Raw genomic sequence first — 11,241 nt, forward strand, 5'->3', positions numbered from 1 at the left:
CGCGCAGGGCGCGGCGGCGGTCTCGCTTCGGATTGGCTGGCAGCGCCCAAGGCTCTGCACTGCCATTGGCTGGGGTCGGCTCGGGGGCGCGGCCCGGGTGGCGGTTGTGGGCGGGGCCGCGGCGGCACGGCAGCCAGTCAGTTTGAATCGGCGGCGCGCAGCGATGGAGCGCGGAGCGGTGAGGAAAAGGTGCGGCACCGGGGCCGGGATAACCGCGAAAACCGGGATAACGGGGGGACACCGGGGCCGGGAACGGGGGCCGGGGCGAACCGGGACTCGGGGCTGGGGCGCGGCGGGGCGGAGGCGCTGCGGAGCGCGGCGGGAGGTGCCGGCGGGACGGGCGGGGCTCGCAGGCTCTCGGGCCCCGGCCCGGCCGTGCCACTGACGGCCCCGCCGTGCCCAGCGAGGCGCTGGCCAACGAGGCCGTGTCCTGCCTGAACCGCGCCTTGGCCGCGCTGCGGGACATCTGGGAGGAGATCGGCATTCCCGAGGAGCAGCGCCTGGAGCGCACGGACGTCGTCAGGAAGCACATCAAGGTGAGGGCCGCCGGTTCTTCTGTTGGGCCGCGCACCTGCTGCATGCAGCGGCAGCCCGCGGCCCGAGCGGCTCGGCCTGAGCCCACGCAGCGCCGCTCTCTCGGGGCTCAGCACGGGGCCGGGGGTCCCTGCCCGGCTGTTGCCGCGCTCCCCACACCCGCTCGGGCCCAGCCGCGGGTCCCTCTCCGTGGTCCTGCTGCCCTGCCCGCCCTCGGTTCCCACGCCCTGCCTCTAACCACACCCGTGTGCAGAGCCTCCTGGACATGATGGTGGCGGAGGAGGAAAGCCTGAAGGAGCGTCTGCTGAAGAGCATCGCCGTGTGCAGGAAGGAGCTGGACACCCTGTGCCGGGAGCTCCAGCTGAGCCCCTTTGAGGTGAGGCGGGGGATCCTGGGCTCTGCCTGGGTGTCCCAAGAGGCCCGAGCTCAGAAGGCAAATATCTATTCAGAACTGCTTTTCTGGGTGCTTGGTAGAGGCGAGGGCTTTGTGGCTCCTCACAGGCCAGGCACTGGGAGGTGGCTCTGTGGTGCTCTCCAGCACCTTGTTTGGCGTGTTGCTGGTGTTCATGCACCTTCCTGGGGAACATCTCACTCACACCCAGGCCTGGTGGCCCCGTGTTTGTATAAAAACTCCCAAGCACAAGCCAGGTGCTGGAGAAGTGTGGAACAGAGCTGATTTCTGGCCTCTTGCAGACAGAGGAAAGTACCATCCTGCAGATGGAGAAGAACCTGCGCACGTGTGTGGAGGTCCTGCAGAAGCAGAAGCGGGACCGTAAGCTGGAGCTGAAGGCCCTGCAGGAGCAGGACCGGGCCCTGTGTGACATCCTGTGCACAGCCCTGTTCTCCATCGACACCGGCAGCGTGCCCAGCCTGGACGACCTGGACCGCTACCGGCGCCACGTGGCCTCCCTCAACACCCTGAAGGTGAGCCTGGGGCTCGGGGGCCGCTGAGGCGCCCACAGGGGGCCCTGGGTCTGACACTGCACCCACCCCAGGAGCAAAGGCGGGAAGAATTTGTCAGCAACAAGCGTCAGATCGTTCTGCTCATGGAGGAGCTGGACCACACCCCGGACAGCAGCTTCGAGCGGGACGTGGTGTGTGAGGATGAGGAGGCGTTCTGCCTGTCCGAGGACAACATCAGGGCCCTCCAGAACCTGCTGCAGCAGGTACGCAGCGCTCTGGGCCAGAGCTGGGGCTGCCACCGCGATGTAAGAGCAGCTGCTGGGTTCTGGCAAGGCTGCTGTGTGTTAGAGCACGCTTCCAGGGGCACCGAGGGGCTCCCGTGTGCCACGGTGTGTTGCAGTTTGAATTGCTGCTAGTAAATTCCAGGGTAAAGAAGCAAAAGAGGCTTTGGCATAATATCCATAGATGTTTAATTCAGCCGTGCTGTGAGATGTTCTCCTCTCCCACACACACCCCCTCAAGGTGCCCCTCTCCCCCATTGGCCTCCTGGCTGACCTTGGTCTCCAGGCAGTATCGAGCTGAGGCTCTATCAGGGAAAAGAGAGGGAGAGCCTCAGGAGCACCTGTGTTGAGGCATAGGAACAGGGGAAGGAGCCAGTGGGGTGTAGCTTAGGAGAAGCCCCTGCCCAGCAGTGAGGCTCAGTGGGTGCAGCAGAGCCGGAGGCTGCGCTGACCCCACACTCCCCTTCGCTCCCTTCCCTCCCGTGTGCAGCTGGAACGGCGGCGGGCCCTGAACGAGGCGCTGTGCGCGGAGCTGCGCTCGCGGATCCTGGCGCTCTGGGAGCGGCTGCAGATCCCGCAGGAGCAGAGAGACTCCTCGGCCGTGCACCTGGCCGGCTCCAGAGCCCGCACCAGGAGAGCTGTAAGACCTTGCGGTGCTCACGGGGCAGGGCTGGGGCAGCAGCCCCGGGGGCTCTCGTGCTCCTGGCTGCTCGGGGAGGGCTGAGGGGAGCGGGGAAATTCTGCCTTTGTGGAGGGAGGAGCTGGAGGCTGGTGCTGCAGCTGCCTCCTCTGGAGAGCGGCTCATGCTGAAGATGAACCCTGCTCTCCCCCCTGTTCTCCCCTGTCCTCGCTGACCTTGCTCTGCTCCCGGGGCAGCTGCAGCAGGAGGTGGACCGTCTGGAGGAGCTGAAGCTGCAGAACATGAAATCTGTCATCCACGCCATCCGGGCAGAGCTGGCTGACTACTGGGACAAATGCTTCTACAGCCAAGAGCAGAGGGAAAGGTTCAGCCCCTTCTATGATGGTGGGTGCTGGCTGGGCAGGCAGATGTGGGGAGGGATCCCAGGGCTTCCAGCAGCCCCCTGACCTGGCTCTTGTGCCCCTCCAGAGGATTACACAGAGACCCTGCTCGAGCTGCATGACGCTGAGGTGGGAAAGATGAAGATCCACTATGAAAGACACAAAGATCTGTTTCAGGCTGTTCAGAAGTGGGAGGAGAACTGGAAGCTGTTCCTGGAGCTGGAGGTATTGTCTGGGCAGGAGCATGGGGAGCCGTGGGTCAGGGTATGCCTCTGCTCCCCTGGGACAGTGCTCTGGAAGGAGCAGGGAGCCAGGGCGGGCCAGTGCAGGGATGAGGTGCTGTGTTTCGAGCACTGGGGTGTTTGTGCAGGGCTGGCTCCTCTGGGGCCTTCGCCATGTGAGGTTGAGGGGTTTGGGTGGTGTGTCTGTGCCTCTCCTGACCACCCTTCTCTACCAGAGTAAAGCAAATGACCCCAGTCGCTTCACCAATCGAGGAGGAAACCTTCTGAAGGAGGAGAAGCAGCGAGCAAAGCTGCAGAAGACGCTGTCCAGGGTAGGTCCAGCCCTGGGGAAGGACCGGTGGTCCCACTGACAGAGGAAGAGGGATCCTTGGGTGTGGGGACAGCTGCGGTCAGGGCAGCCCCTACACTGCCCTCGTGTCCTGATCAGCTGCAGGAGGACCTGGAGAGGAAGGTCCAGACTTGGGAGGAGGAGTTCAAGGGACCTTTCCTGGTGAAGGGGCAGCAGTTCGTGGAATATGTGTCAGAGCAGTGGCAGCAGTACCGGCTGGAGAAGGAGAAGGAGAAGCAGGAGCGGGTGAGTACAGAGCTGAGCGTGTTGGCTCCTGCCTGGGAGTGTCCCTGGCTCCTGCCTGAGAATGCCAGCCTAGGGCAGTCCCTGCTGGGCCCCAGCCACCGCCCTGGGCTCTGCCGGCTCATTCCCAGCTTGGAGGCAGCAGCACTGGGGCTGGTGCCCACGGCTGTTACGTCTGAGCGGGCCGAGGTGACGCTTTGCTCTGGCCTTGTGTGACTCTGTGCTGAAGTTCCTGCTGCGTGGCCGTGCCAGGCTGTCAGCAGAGAGCCTGGCGGTGTCACACTGTCGGCAGCCCCCGGTGCTCAGTGTGTGAGTGCAGCCGTGTCCCACAGCACCTCAAGAAGAGCCGGGAGATGGAGGCGGAGATGCTCTACGGCAGCGCCCCCCGCACGCCCATCAAGCGGCGCATGCTCAGCCCCCACACACCTGCCAAAGTAAGCAAGGTAAAACGTCCCTGCAGGCGCTGGGCTGGGCTGGGCGTGCCTGGAGCGCAGCCTCGGGCTGGCTCGGCCCGTGGGGAAGGCTCAGCTGGGGTGCTGCAGCCCAGGGCAAGGGACGGTGTCCTGTGTGACGCGCGCTCTGCTCTCTGCTCAGCTCCACGGCACCTCCAGCGCCAGCACCGCGTCCAACACCACTGTTCGCTCGGCCCTTGGGGCAGCCCTCTCCCACTCGCCCACCTCTCGGCTGCCTCCCTCCGGGAAGAAGGTGAGGGGCCCTGGGGACTCCCTGCCGGGGCTGGGCTGCAGGGGACAGGTCAGCTGAGGTGGTGCCGCTCTTCTGCTGTCACCCCGTGGTTCACCGCCTCCCCTGCTGAGCCCGTGGGGGACAGAAGCCCCTGTTGGTCTGCAGTTTGCTCTGTGGGGCTGCTGCCATCCTGCTGGGCTGTTTCTGGGACCTGAGGGAGGAGGAGGAGGAGGGCGCCAGAAAATCTTAGTCCAGCCGATATTTCTAGTGCACCTGTTCCTTAGTGCTGAGCCTGCAGCTTGAGGGACCTTCAAAATGTGTGTGGGCTGCCAGACAGGGCCTGAACATCCTTGCCTATGGCAGGGGAGGGGAACAAGATGGGCTTTAAAGTCCCTTCTCACCCACACCATTGCAGGACTCTGTGATTCTGTGCTGTGTGTTTCAGGGGCCAGAATTGGAGTGCAGAGTCTGGAGAGCGCCCGGAGCCTGACCCTGCTCTGGCTCTTCAGAGGGGAGGGCGCTACAGGTGCCACAGCTCTCCTGCCCGTGCTCAGCTCCTGCATCCCGTAACTGTCACCTCTCCCCACAGTTCAGCCGGGCCCGGACCCCCACCCGCCCGGCAGTGAAGCCCCCCCGACGCAGGCTGAGGGAGCAGAACAAGGAGAACGCGTTGCAGCTGGACAGAACCACCCTGAGTGGTGGGTGCACCCCCAGAGCCCCTGCCCAGCATAACCACAGCGTTAGTTCTGTTGCCAGCACCTATTCTGAGTTTGCGGTAATTCACCTCTTCTAACCCCCCTGTCACTGCACAGCACAGGACCTTTGCTCCTCCTGTGTCCCCCCGTGTGTCCCCCTGTGTCCCCTCTGCCCCATGGAGAGCTTCTGGCAGAGCTGGTGGCAGAGGGCCCTGAGCAGCGCTGGGGACAGAGCCGTGCAGGGACAGCTCCAAGGCAGAGCCCCTGAGCGTGGAGTGAGCAGGGGCTCCGGGGGGGCTGCCTTCCTCTCTCAGGATGGGGACCCTGGGCACCCGGGACAGCCTCTGTCCTCCCATCAGGCTGGGCTGAGCCAGGGATTTACCATTGTGGGACACTAACAAAAGTTTTCTACTCTTTATACACTTCAGTAAAGAAAGGCATTAATGTTCACTGGCTACATAATACAATTTGTATTCCATCTCCCTTTGGCGGCCTGGCCTGCCTCTCTCTGTCCCCTCTGAGCTGTGAGGCAGCAGCCCCCTCCCTTCCCTCATCCCGCTCGTTTCCCCGCTTGTTTCCACAGCGCCAACTCTCAAAGGCTTCCAGCTCTGAAAGCATCTCCCGTGTTCTCAACTCCACCACCAACAATGCCGCGTGATGCAGTCCTGCTCCGGCAGCAATGCAGGGCCTGCAGCAGCTCCTGCTCCCGGATAACGCTCCCCTCCGTTGCTGCTTTAGAAATGTGCTTTTATTAAATAAAAAATTTTAGATGTTGTAAATAAAGTCCTTGTACAGCCTCAGCCTCCGGGCGCGTCTGGGGGTCCCTGCGCGGAGCGAGGGCAGCACAGATCCGCGGGGCGCGGCCTGGGGGGTCCCAGCCAATCAGGAGCAGGGCTGCTGCTTCTCCGGCCACGTCCGGCGGCCTCAATCTGTGCCCGGATTGGCCAGATAAACTGGAATTCCGAGCTCCGATTGGCTGAAAGAGCTGGCGCTTCAATCCATGAGGTGATTGGCCAAACAAGGAGCTGTCCCTATCATTTCCTCATTGGCTAAAAAAAAAAAACAACAAAAACCTCGAACTTTCAATCCTCATCCGGATTGGCTGAAGAAGCAGTCCAATCCGAATCCTGATTGGCTGAAAAAACTAGCGCTGCTGTGCCCTGATTGGCCGAACGGGCTGAAGCGCCGATCCGCTCCGCACCGGGAGAGGCTGCGCAAGCCGAGCGTGCCCTGGCGAGCCAGAGCCGCACCTCAGTCCGGACCGTGCCGAGCCAGAGCCGCACCTCAGTCCGGACCGTGCTGTGCGCCCCCTGGTCCAGCTGTGCGTCCCAGTCCCCCTGAGTTCCTCTGCACGCCCCAGAGGAGCAGAATCAGCCCCAGCTCTGTGCCAGCGCTGTTGTCTGTGCCACTCCCCAGAACGAGCACCGTGCTCACACAAACCCAGGCACAGCCCCGTGCAGTCCCCGCCCCAGGACAGCTTCACTGGAGCCCGATATGCTGGAACATGGCTCACACACACCAACACTGCAGCCCTTATGGAAAAGTGAATTTAATGAAGACATCCAGCCCGCCCCAGGGTGTCCCTGGCCCTGACGCAGCTGCAGCCCCACTCCAGCGTGCCACTCAGGTCACTGTGGGCTGAACCCAGCCCCGTCCTGTGCTGCAGGAGGGCTGCCTGCCCTGCCCTGAGCACAGAGCGGTCCTGGAGCTGGTCCTGCAGAGCAGAGCCTGCCCTCACCCCCATCTGCAGCACCCACAGCTCCTGGGGCCCTCAATGCTCCCGCACACGCACATAGGTGGTCCAGGGCCCACACACCACCTCCTCCACCCGCAGCCCCTCGGCCACCAGGTGCTCCACGCGGCGTGCCTGGTCACAGCTGGTGTTGTTCCCGTGTCCCAGCTGCCCGTATTTACCTGCAGAAACAGTCATGACACAGCGTGGCCCTGGGGCCCCACAGGGCAATTGCTCCTGGTGTTTGTGGGGAGGGAGGGAGGGAACACAAGAGCCCCCAGTGTAGACAGAACTCGGACAGCGACAGAAGAGCCAAGGGCGAGAGAACAGGAACCAGAAGCTGCTCCCGGGGAGGTTGTGCAGTCCCAAAGCAGGGGTGCCACTTACCCCAGCCCCAGGTGTAGAGCTCCCCGCCTCCTGCAACAGGGACAGCACCATCAGGCAGCACCCAGTGAGCTCCATCCCCCACAGTGCCCCTGCCCCCAGTGGCACTGTCCCCTGCCCCGCTGGACACTCACGCGTGACCGCGGCTGTGTGTCGCGAGCCACAGCTGACCGCGCTGACCTCCAGGTCCTGTGGCAGATCCAGCAGCGCAGGGAACGCCTGGATGGAGATGAATGCAGCATCCTGGGCAGCCAGCTGCTCCTGGCAGGGCATCAGCTTGGTGCTCCCTGCACAAGAGGGGACAGCAGCATTGCTCACAGGCTGAAGCAGGCTGGCCCTGCGCTGAGCTGCAGGGGCTGTGCAGGAACCCGGCCCCCTGGCCTCAGCCCGGCCACGCGGCACTGAGTCAATGCCCCCAGCACCCACCTGCGCCCTTGTCCTCATCCCGCGCTCGCTCCTCTGCCAGCGCTTTGGAGGGCAGGGCCAGCTGCCCCGACTCGTTCCAGCCCCACATGTACAGGTCTCCTGCCTCTGCGGTGGGGGAAAAACGCATCAGGCAGAGCTTAGGCTGGGCCCCACCTGCTGGCAGCACTGGGTGCTCCGGGGACACGCACACCCCACACAGCCAGGTCCCCCAGGCCATGTGCCACCAGCAGTGTGCCCAGCCGTCCCACCCAGAGCAGCCCAGGGCAGCCCAGCCCAGCTCGGCCCAGCCCGGCCCGGCCCAGCCCAGCCCAGCCCAGCCCGGCCCAGCCCAGCCCAGCCCAGCGCGGCCCGGCCCTCACCGCTGACGCTGGCCGAATGCCACCCGCCGGCCGCCACCGCCCGCATGGGCACCCCGGCCAGTGCCTCCACCAGCCGCGGCTGCAGCTCCGCCTCCAGCTGCCCGTGGCCCAGCTGCCCGTGCCTGCAGGGACACACACGGACTGACAGACGGACGGACAGACAGACACACAGCCCACCGCATACAGCTCCTGCCTCCTGCCCACAGACCCCACCAAGCCCTTCCTGCTGCCACCAACCCAGCTCCAGGCTGGCAGAGCCCGAGCAGCTGAGGGAACAGCCACAGCTGAGCAGAATTAACCCCAGGAAAAGCCAAGCGCCAGGGAGAGAGTGATGCCCCGCACCACAACACCAGCTACAGCCAGGGGTGCGTGGGCAGCAGCGGGACACAGCACCGGGGGCTGCCCTTGTCAGAGATGGGGCAGGAGCAGGAGGGGCTGGCGGGAGCAGCTCCGCTGCAGAGCGGTGCCTGTTTGGTCTGGGGAGCATCAATGTGACAGCTCAGGACTGGAAAGGCTGTTCACGTTGTGGAATGGAAAGGAACGGAATGTTCACATTCCATATGGAATCTGCAGAGGATCTGAGGCAGACACACTGAGAGCTGAGCGGCACGGAAGGGCCTGCTGCAACAGGAAAGTGGCTCTGGGCACTCCCTCACGAGAGGGTAATGCTGACCACAGCCAGCAGCAGGAGAGGGGCTACAAAGGGCGAGCTGGGCCAGCACCCGGCTATCACACAGCACAGCTGTCACACTGTGGGACACACTGGCACAGGCAGGCGCGAGAGGATTCTCAGATGTGCTGAATAACCAAGCTATAAAAAAGCTAATCCTCAAGTACACATCCCCACATGTAGACACCTTTCCTCTGAAGGGAAGAAGGACCAAATAATGCAGTGCTGGCAAAGCAACAACTGCTGATGATAGCTGAGCGTTGTGTCAGCCACCAGCGAGCGGGGAGCAGGGACTGGGAGGGAAACGCTCCTGAGCGGTGACAAAAGGGAGGGCACTGGGCCAGGGCACGCAGCTCTGTGACACACGAGCATACTGGGCTTGTCTTCCTCAAGCAGCAAAGAGGAACAGAGCAACCCTCCCGCGCTACAGCTGAGAACAACCAGCCTCATCAGGCACCAGCAGAAAGCAGGGATCCAGGGCACCTGTGGCTCTCCAGCACCTTCTGGGAAAACTGACTGGGCAGCAAATACAGCCCCGAATGAACACCTGTCCCAGAGTGACTTTATGGGGCTTGTATCCCCCGCCACCTGTTCTCTTTATGCTGGATATTAAGTTCTGCGCTTTTAAGACTGGCTCTGAGAGCAAAAGGAGGAAAAAAGAAACAGAGTTTGTTTTCAAAAACTGCACTCACTCCCCCACATCCTTCTCCTAGACTGTGTTGTCTGCAGCACAAACAGACAGCAGGAGAAAGCACTCCTTTGCTTTTTAGTTAGTTTAGCTAGCTGAGGCGGTGAAGTTCCCTAGACTAGGAGTTTTCTTTTTCTTAGAACTGTTCAAACCTACCCTAAACTGAAAACCCAAGAGAACACCAAGAGCTCACACCTATAACCCCCCAAAGCCTAGAATGCTGCATTCCAGAGCCAGAAAATCTAATAAAAGACTAAGCAAACAATAATCTACACCTCACAAAAACTCTCCAAATTTGCCATCTCTTCGGAACAGCAATTTTTTTTTTGTTTAATATTATTATTTTTTTATACTTGTAAAATATTTGCTTATTAAATAAATAACTTTTTTCCACTTTTCTCCAAAGATATCTTTCCCCAAACCAATTTAGGGGAGGGGCCACTTGAATATACTTTCTAAAAGAACCCACCTCAGAAATTTCCTCCCAAAATTTACCCTAAACCAAAACAAATACAAGAACACCTTTGTGACAATAAACTGAGCAGTGCCACCAGCTGTGAAATGCACCCAAGTTCAGCTGCTGGCAGCTGACACAGGGTGCTGGAGGCTTTTCCCAAGGGGTTCATTCCCCTCCACAGGCTGTACCAGAGGGACCTGGCACTGAGCTGATGGAATCAGTCACAGACTGATGGAATCAATCTCCAGTTCAGAACACAAGAGCTTTGCTGCCAGCGAGGGTGGACTCAGGGGGAACAGGGGCATGGCGAGGCCAGCACCCCCCAAGAGAAGCCTTGATTTGGGATGCCTGTGCCGGGGGACCTGGCTGTGGTGGGGGACAGGTCCCACCAGCGGGTGGGCGAGCACTGGGCACCTGCAGCTGTACCCCAATGCTTCTGTCAGCTGTAAGGTAACATTCCCAACTCCACCCCAGGGGAAAGTCAGGAGGCGTATGCTGGCCCCAGGCAGTACGTGCAGGCTAATGGGGGTTCAGCCCCCGAGGCGACCCCCATTCCGACACCCTCTCACCTGCACTCCCCCGTATCCCTTCTGCATCCATCCCCACCGTTCTCTCTGCCTCCCACCAGCACCGCGCTTGTCCCGGAGCTCCTGCAGGCCCACCCGCCGCCCCGCTGAGCCCCGCTCACCTGCCGCCGCCCCAGGAGAACACCTCCCCGGCGGCGCCCAGCGCCAGGGCGTGCTCCGTGCCCAGCACCAGCCGCCGGGCCCGCACGCCGGCGGGCAGCGCGGTGAAGAAGGGCGGCCGCGGCGTGGCGAAGCCGCCGGGCAGGAGCGGCAGCGGCCGGCGCCAGGGCGGCTCCGGGGGCAGCGGCCGGCTCCAGGCGGGCTCGCCCTGCAGCGCTGCCCCCAGCGCCGCCTCCCGCCGCCAGGCGCCGGCCGCCGCCGCGCCCCGCAGCACCAGGTGCGTCTCGGACGGCAGCGCCTCGGCCCAGCCCGGCAGCCGCCGCCGCAGCCCCGCGCTCCGCACCTCCAGCCCCGCGCCTGCCGCGGCGGCATCTCAGCGAGCGGCCCCGGGCACAGCGCGGGGGACGGGACGGGGACAGCGCGGGGGTCTGGGAGGACGGGACGGGAACGTCACCGGGGGACCGGCGGGGAACGGGCGCGGTGGGAGCGCTGGGGAGGGGTGGGGGGGGTGCATCCCGGGAGAAGCGGCGTCAGGGGAAGGGGCGGACAGGACGAACCGAGGCGACCGGCGCGGCAGCGCACGGTGGGGACGGGACCCGCCATCCCGGGGAGCGGCAGGGGGAGCGGGCACGGGCCGGCCAAGGGCCGCGCTGCCCCGCGGGAGGGACGGCACCGGGGCTCCGGGCGGGCCGGGCGCGCTCACCGGTCTCCACGACCACGTAGCTCCAGGCGGGCCACACGCGGGAGATGCCCTCGGGGCCCGCCTCCAGCCGCCAGGGGCCCGGGCCCGGGCCCGGCTCCCCGGCCGCCTCCTCGGGGCTGAACCCGAACGCGAGCCACAGGCAGGCGGGCGCCGCCATGGCCGGGGCGGAACCGGCAGAGGAGGGGCCGGACGTGACGGCGCGGGGC

The 11,241-nt window shown here is 63.6% G+C and overlaps 2 protein-coding genes across 8 annotated transcripts; one reads left to right on the top strand and one right to left on the bottom strand.

Annotated features, from left to right (window-relative positions):
- Nucleotides 1-116: 116 nt before the first annotated feature.
- On the top strand, nt 117-5,604 carry PRC1 (protein regulator of cytokinesis 1). 3 transcript variants are annotated; one of them, XM_058033241.1, is made up of 14 exons: nt 117-189; nt 404-536; nt 788-910; nt 1,228-1,458; nt 1,530-1,700; nt 2,209-2,358; nt 2,595-2,742; nt 2,827-2,963; nt 3,196-3,291; nt 3,408-3,554; nt 3,884-3,994; nt 4,146-4,256; nt 4,825-5,010; nt 5,514-5,604. In XM_058033241.1, exons 1-14 carry the CDS (start codon nt 164-166, stop codon nt 5,586-5,588), a joined length of 1,845 nt encoding a protein of 614 aa, XP_057889224.1. In that variant the 5' UTR covers nt 117-163; the 3' UTR covers nt 5,589-5,604. The 3 variants fall into 3 exon arrangements, with proteins under 3 accessions (XP_057889224.1, XP_057889226.1, XP_057889225.1); XM_058033243.1 differs by having other exon boundaries at nt 4,825-4,933; XM_058033242.1 differs by having other exon boundaries at nt 3,884-3,985.
- Nucleotides 5,513-11,207, bottom strand: RCCD1 (RCC1 domain containing 1). 5 transcript variants are annotated; one of them, XM_058033245.1, is made up of 7 exons: nt 11,036-11,207; nt 10,335-10,689; nt 7,832-7,953; nt 7,473-7,577; nt 7,181-7,333; nt 7,050-7,079; nt 6,162-6,844 (listed from the first exon to the last, which is right to left on the bottom strand). In XM_058033245.1, the coding sequence occupies exons 1-7, from the start codon at nt 11,190-11,192 to the stop codon at nt 6,702-6,704; spliced, it is 1,065 nt and encodes a 354-aa protein (XP_057889228.1). In that variant the 5' UTR covers nt 11,193-11,207; the 3' UTR covers nt 6,162-6,701. The 5 variants fall into 5 exon arrangements, with proteins under 5 accessions (XP_057889229.1, XP_057889230.1, XP_057889228.1 ...); XM_058033246.1 differs by lacking the exons at nt 6,162-6,844; nt 10,335-10,689; nt 11,036-11,207 and adding an exon at nt 5,513-5,979 and having other exon boundaries at nt 6,845-7,079; nt 7,227-7,333; nt 7,832-8,940; XM_058033247.1 differs by lacking the exons at nt 6,162-6,844; nt 10,335-10,689; nt 11,036-11,207 and adding an exon at nt 5,897-5,979 and having other exon boundaries at nt 6,845-7,079; nt 7,832-8,940.
- Between the last annotated feature and the right edge of the window lie 34 nt (nt 11,208-11,241).

This window comes from Melospiza georgiana, chromosome 13 (genome assembly GCF_028018845.1).
Source record: "Melospiza georgiana isolate bMelGeo1 chromosome 13, bMelGeo1.pri, whole genome shotgun sequence".
NCBI lineage: Eukaryota > Metazoa > Chordata > Aves > Passeriformes > Passerellidae > Melospiza > Melospiza georgiana.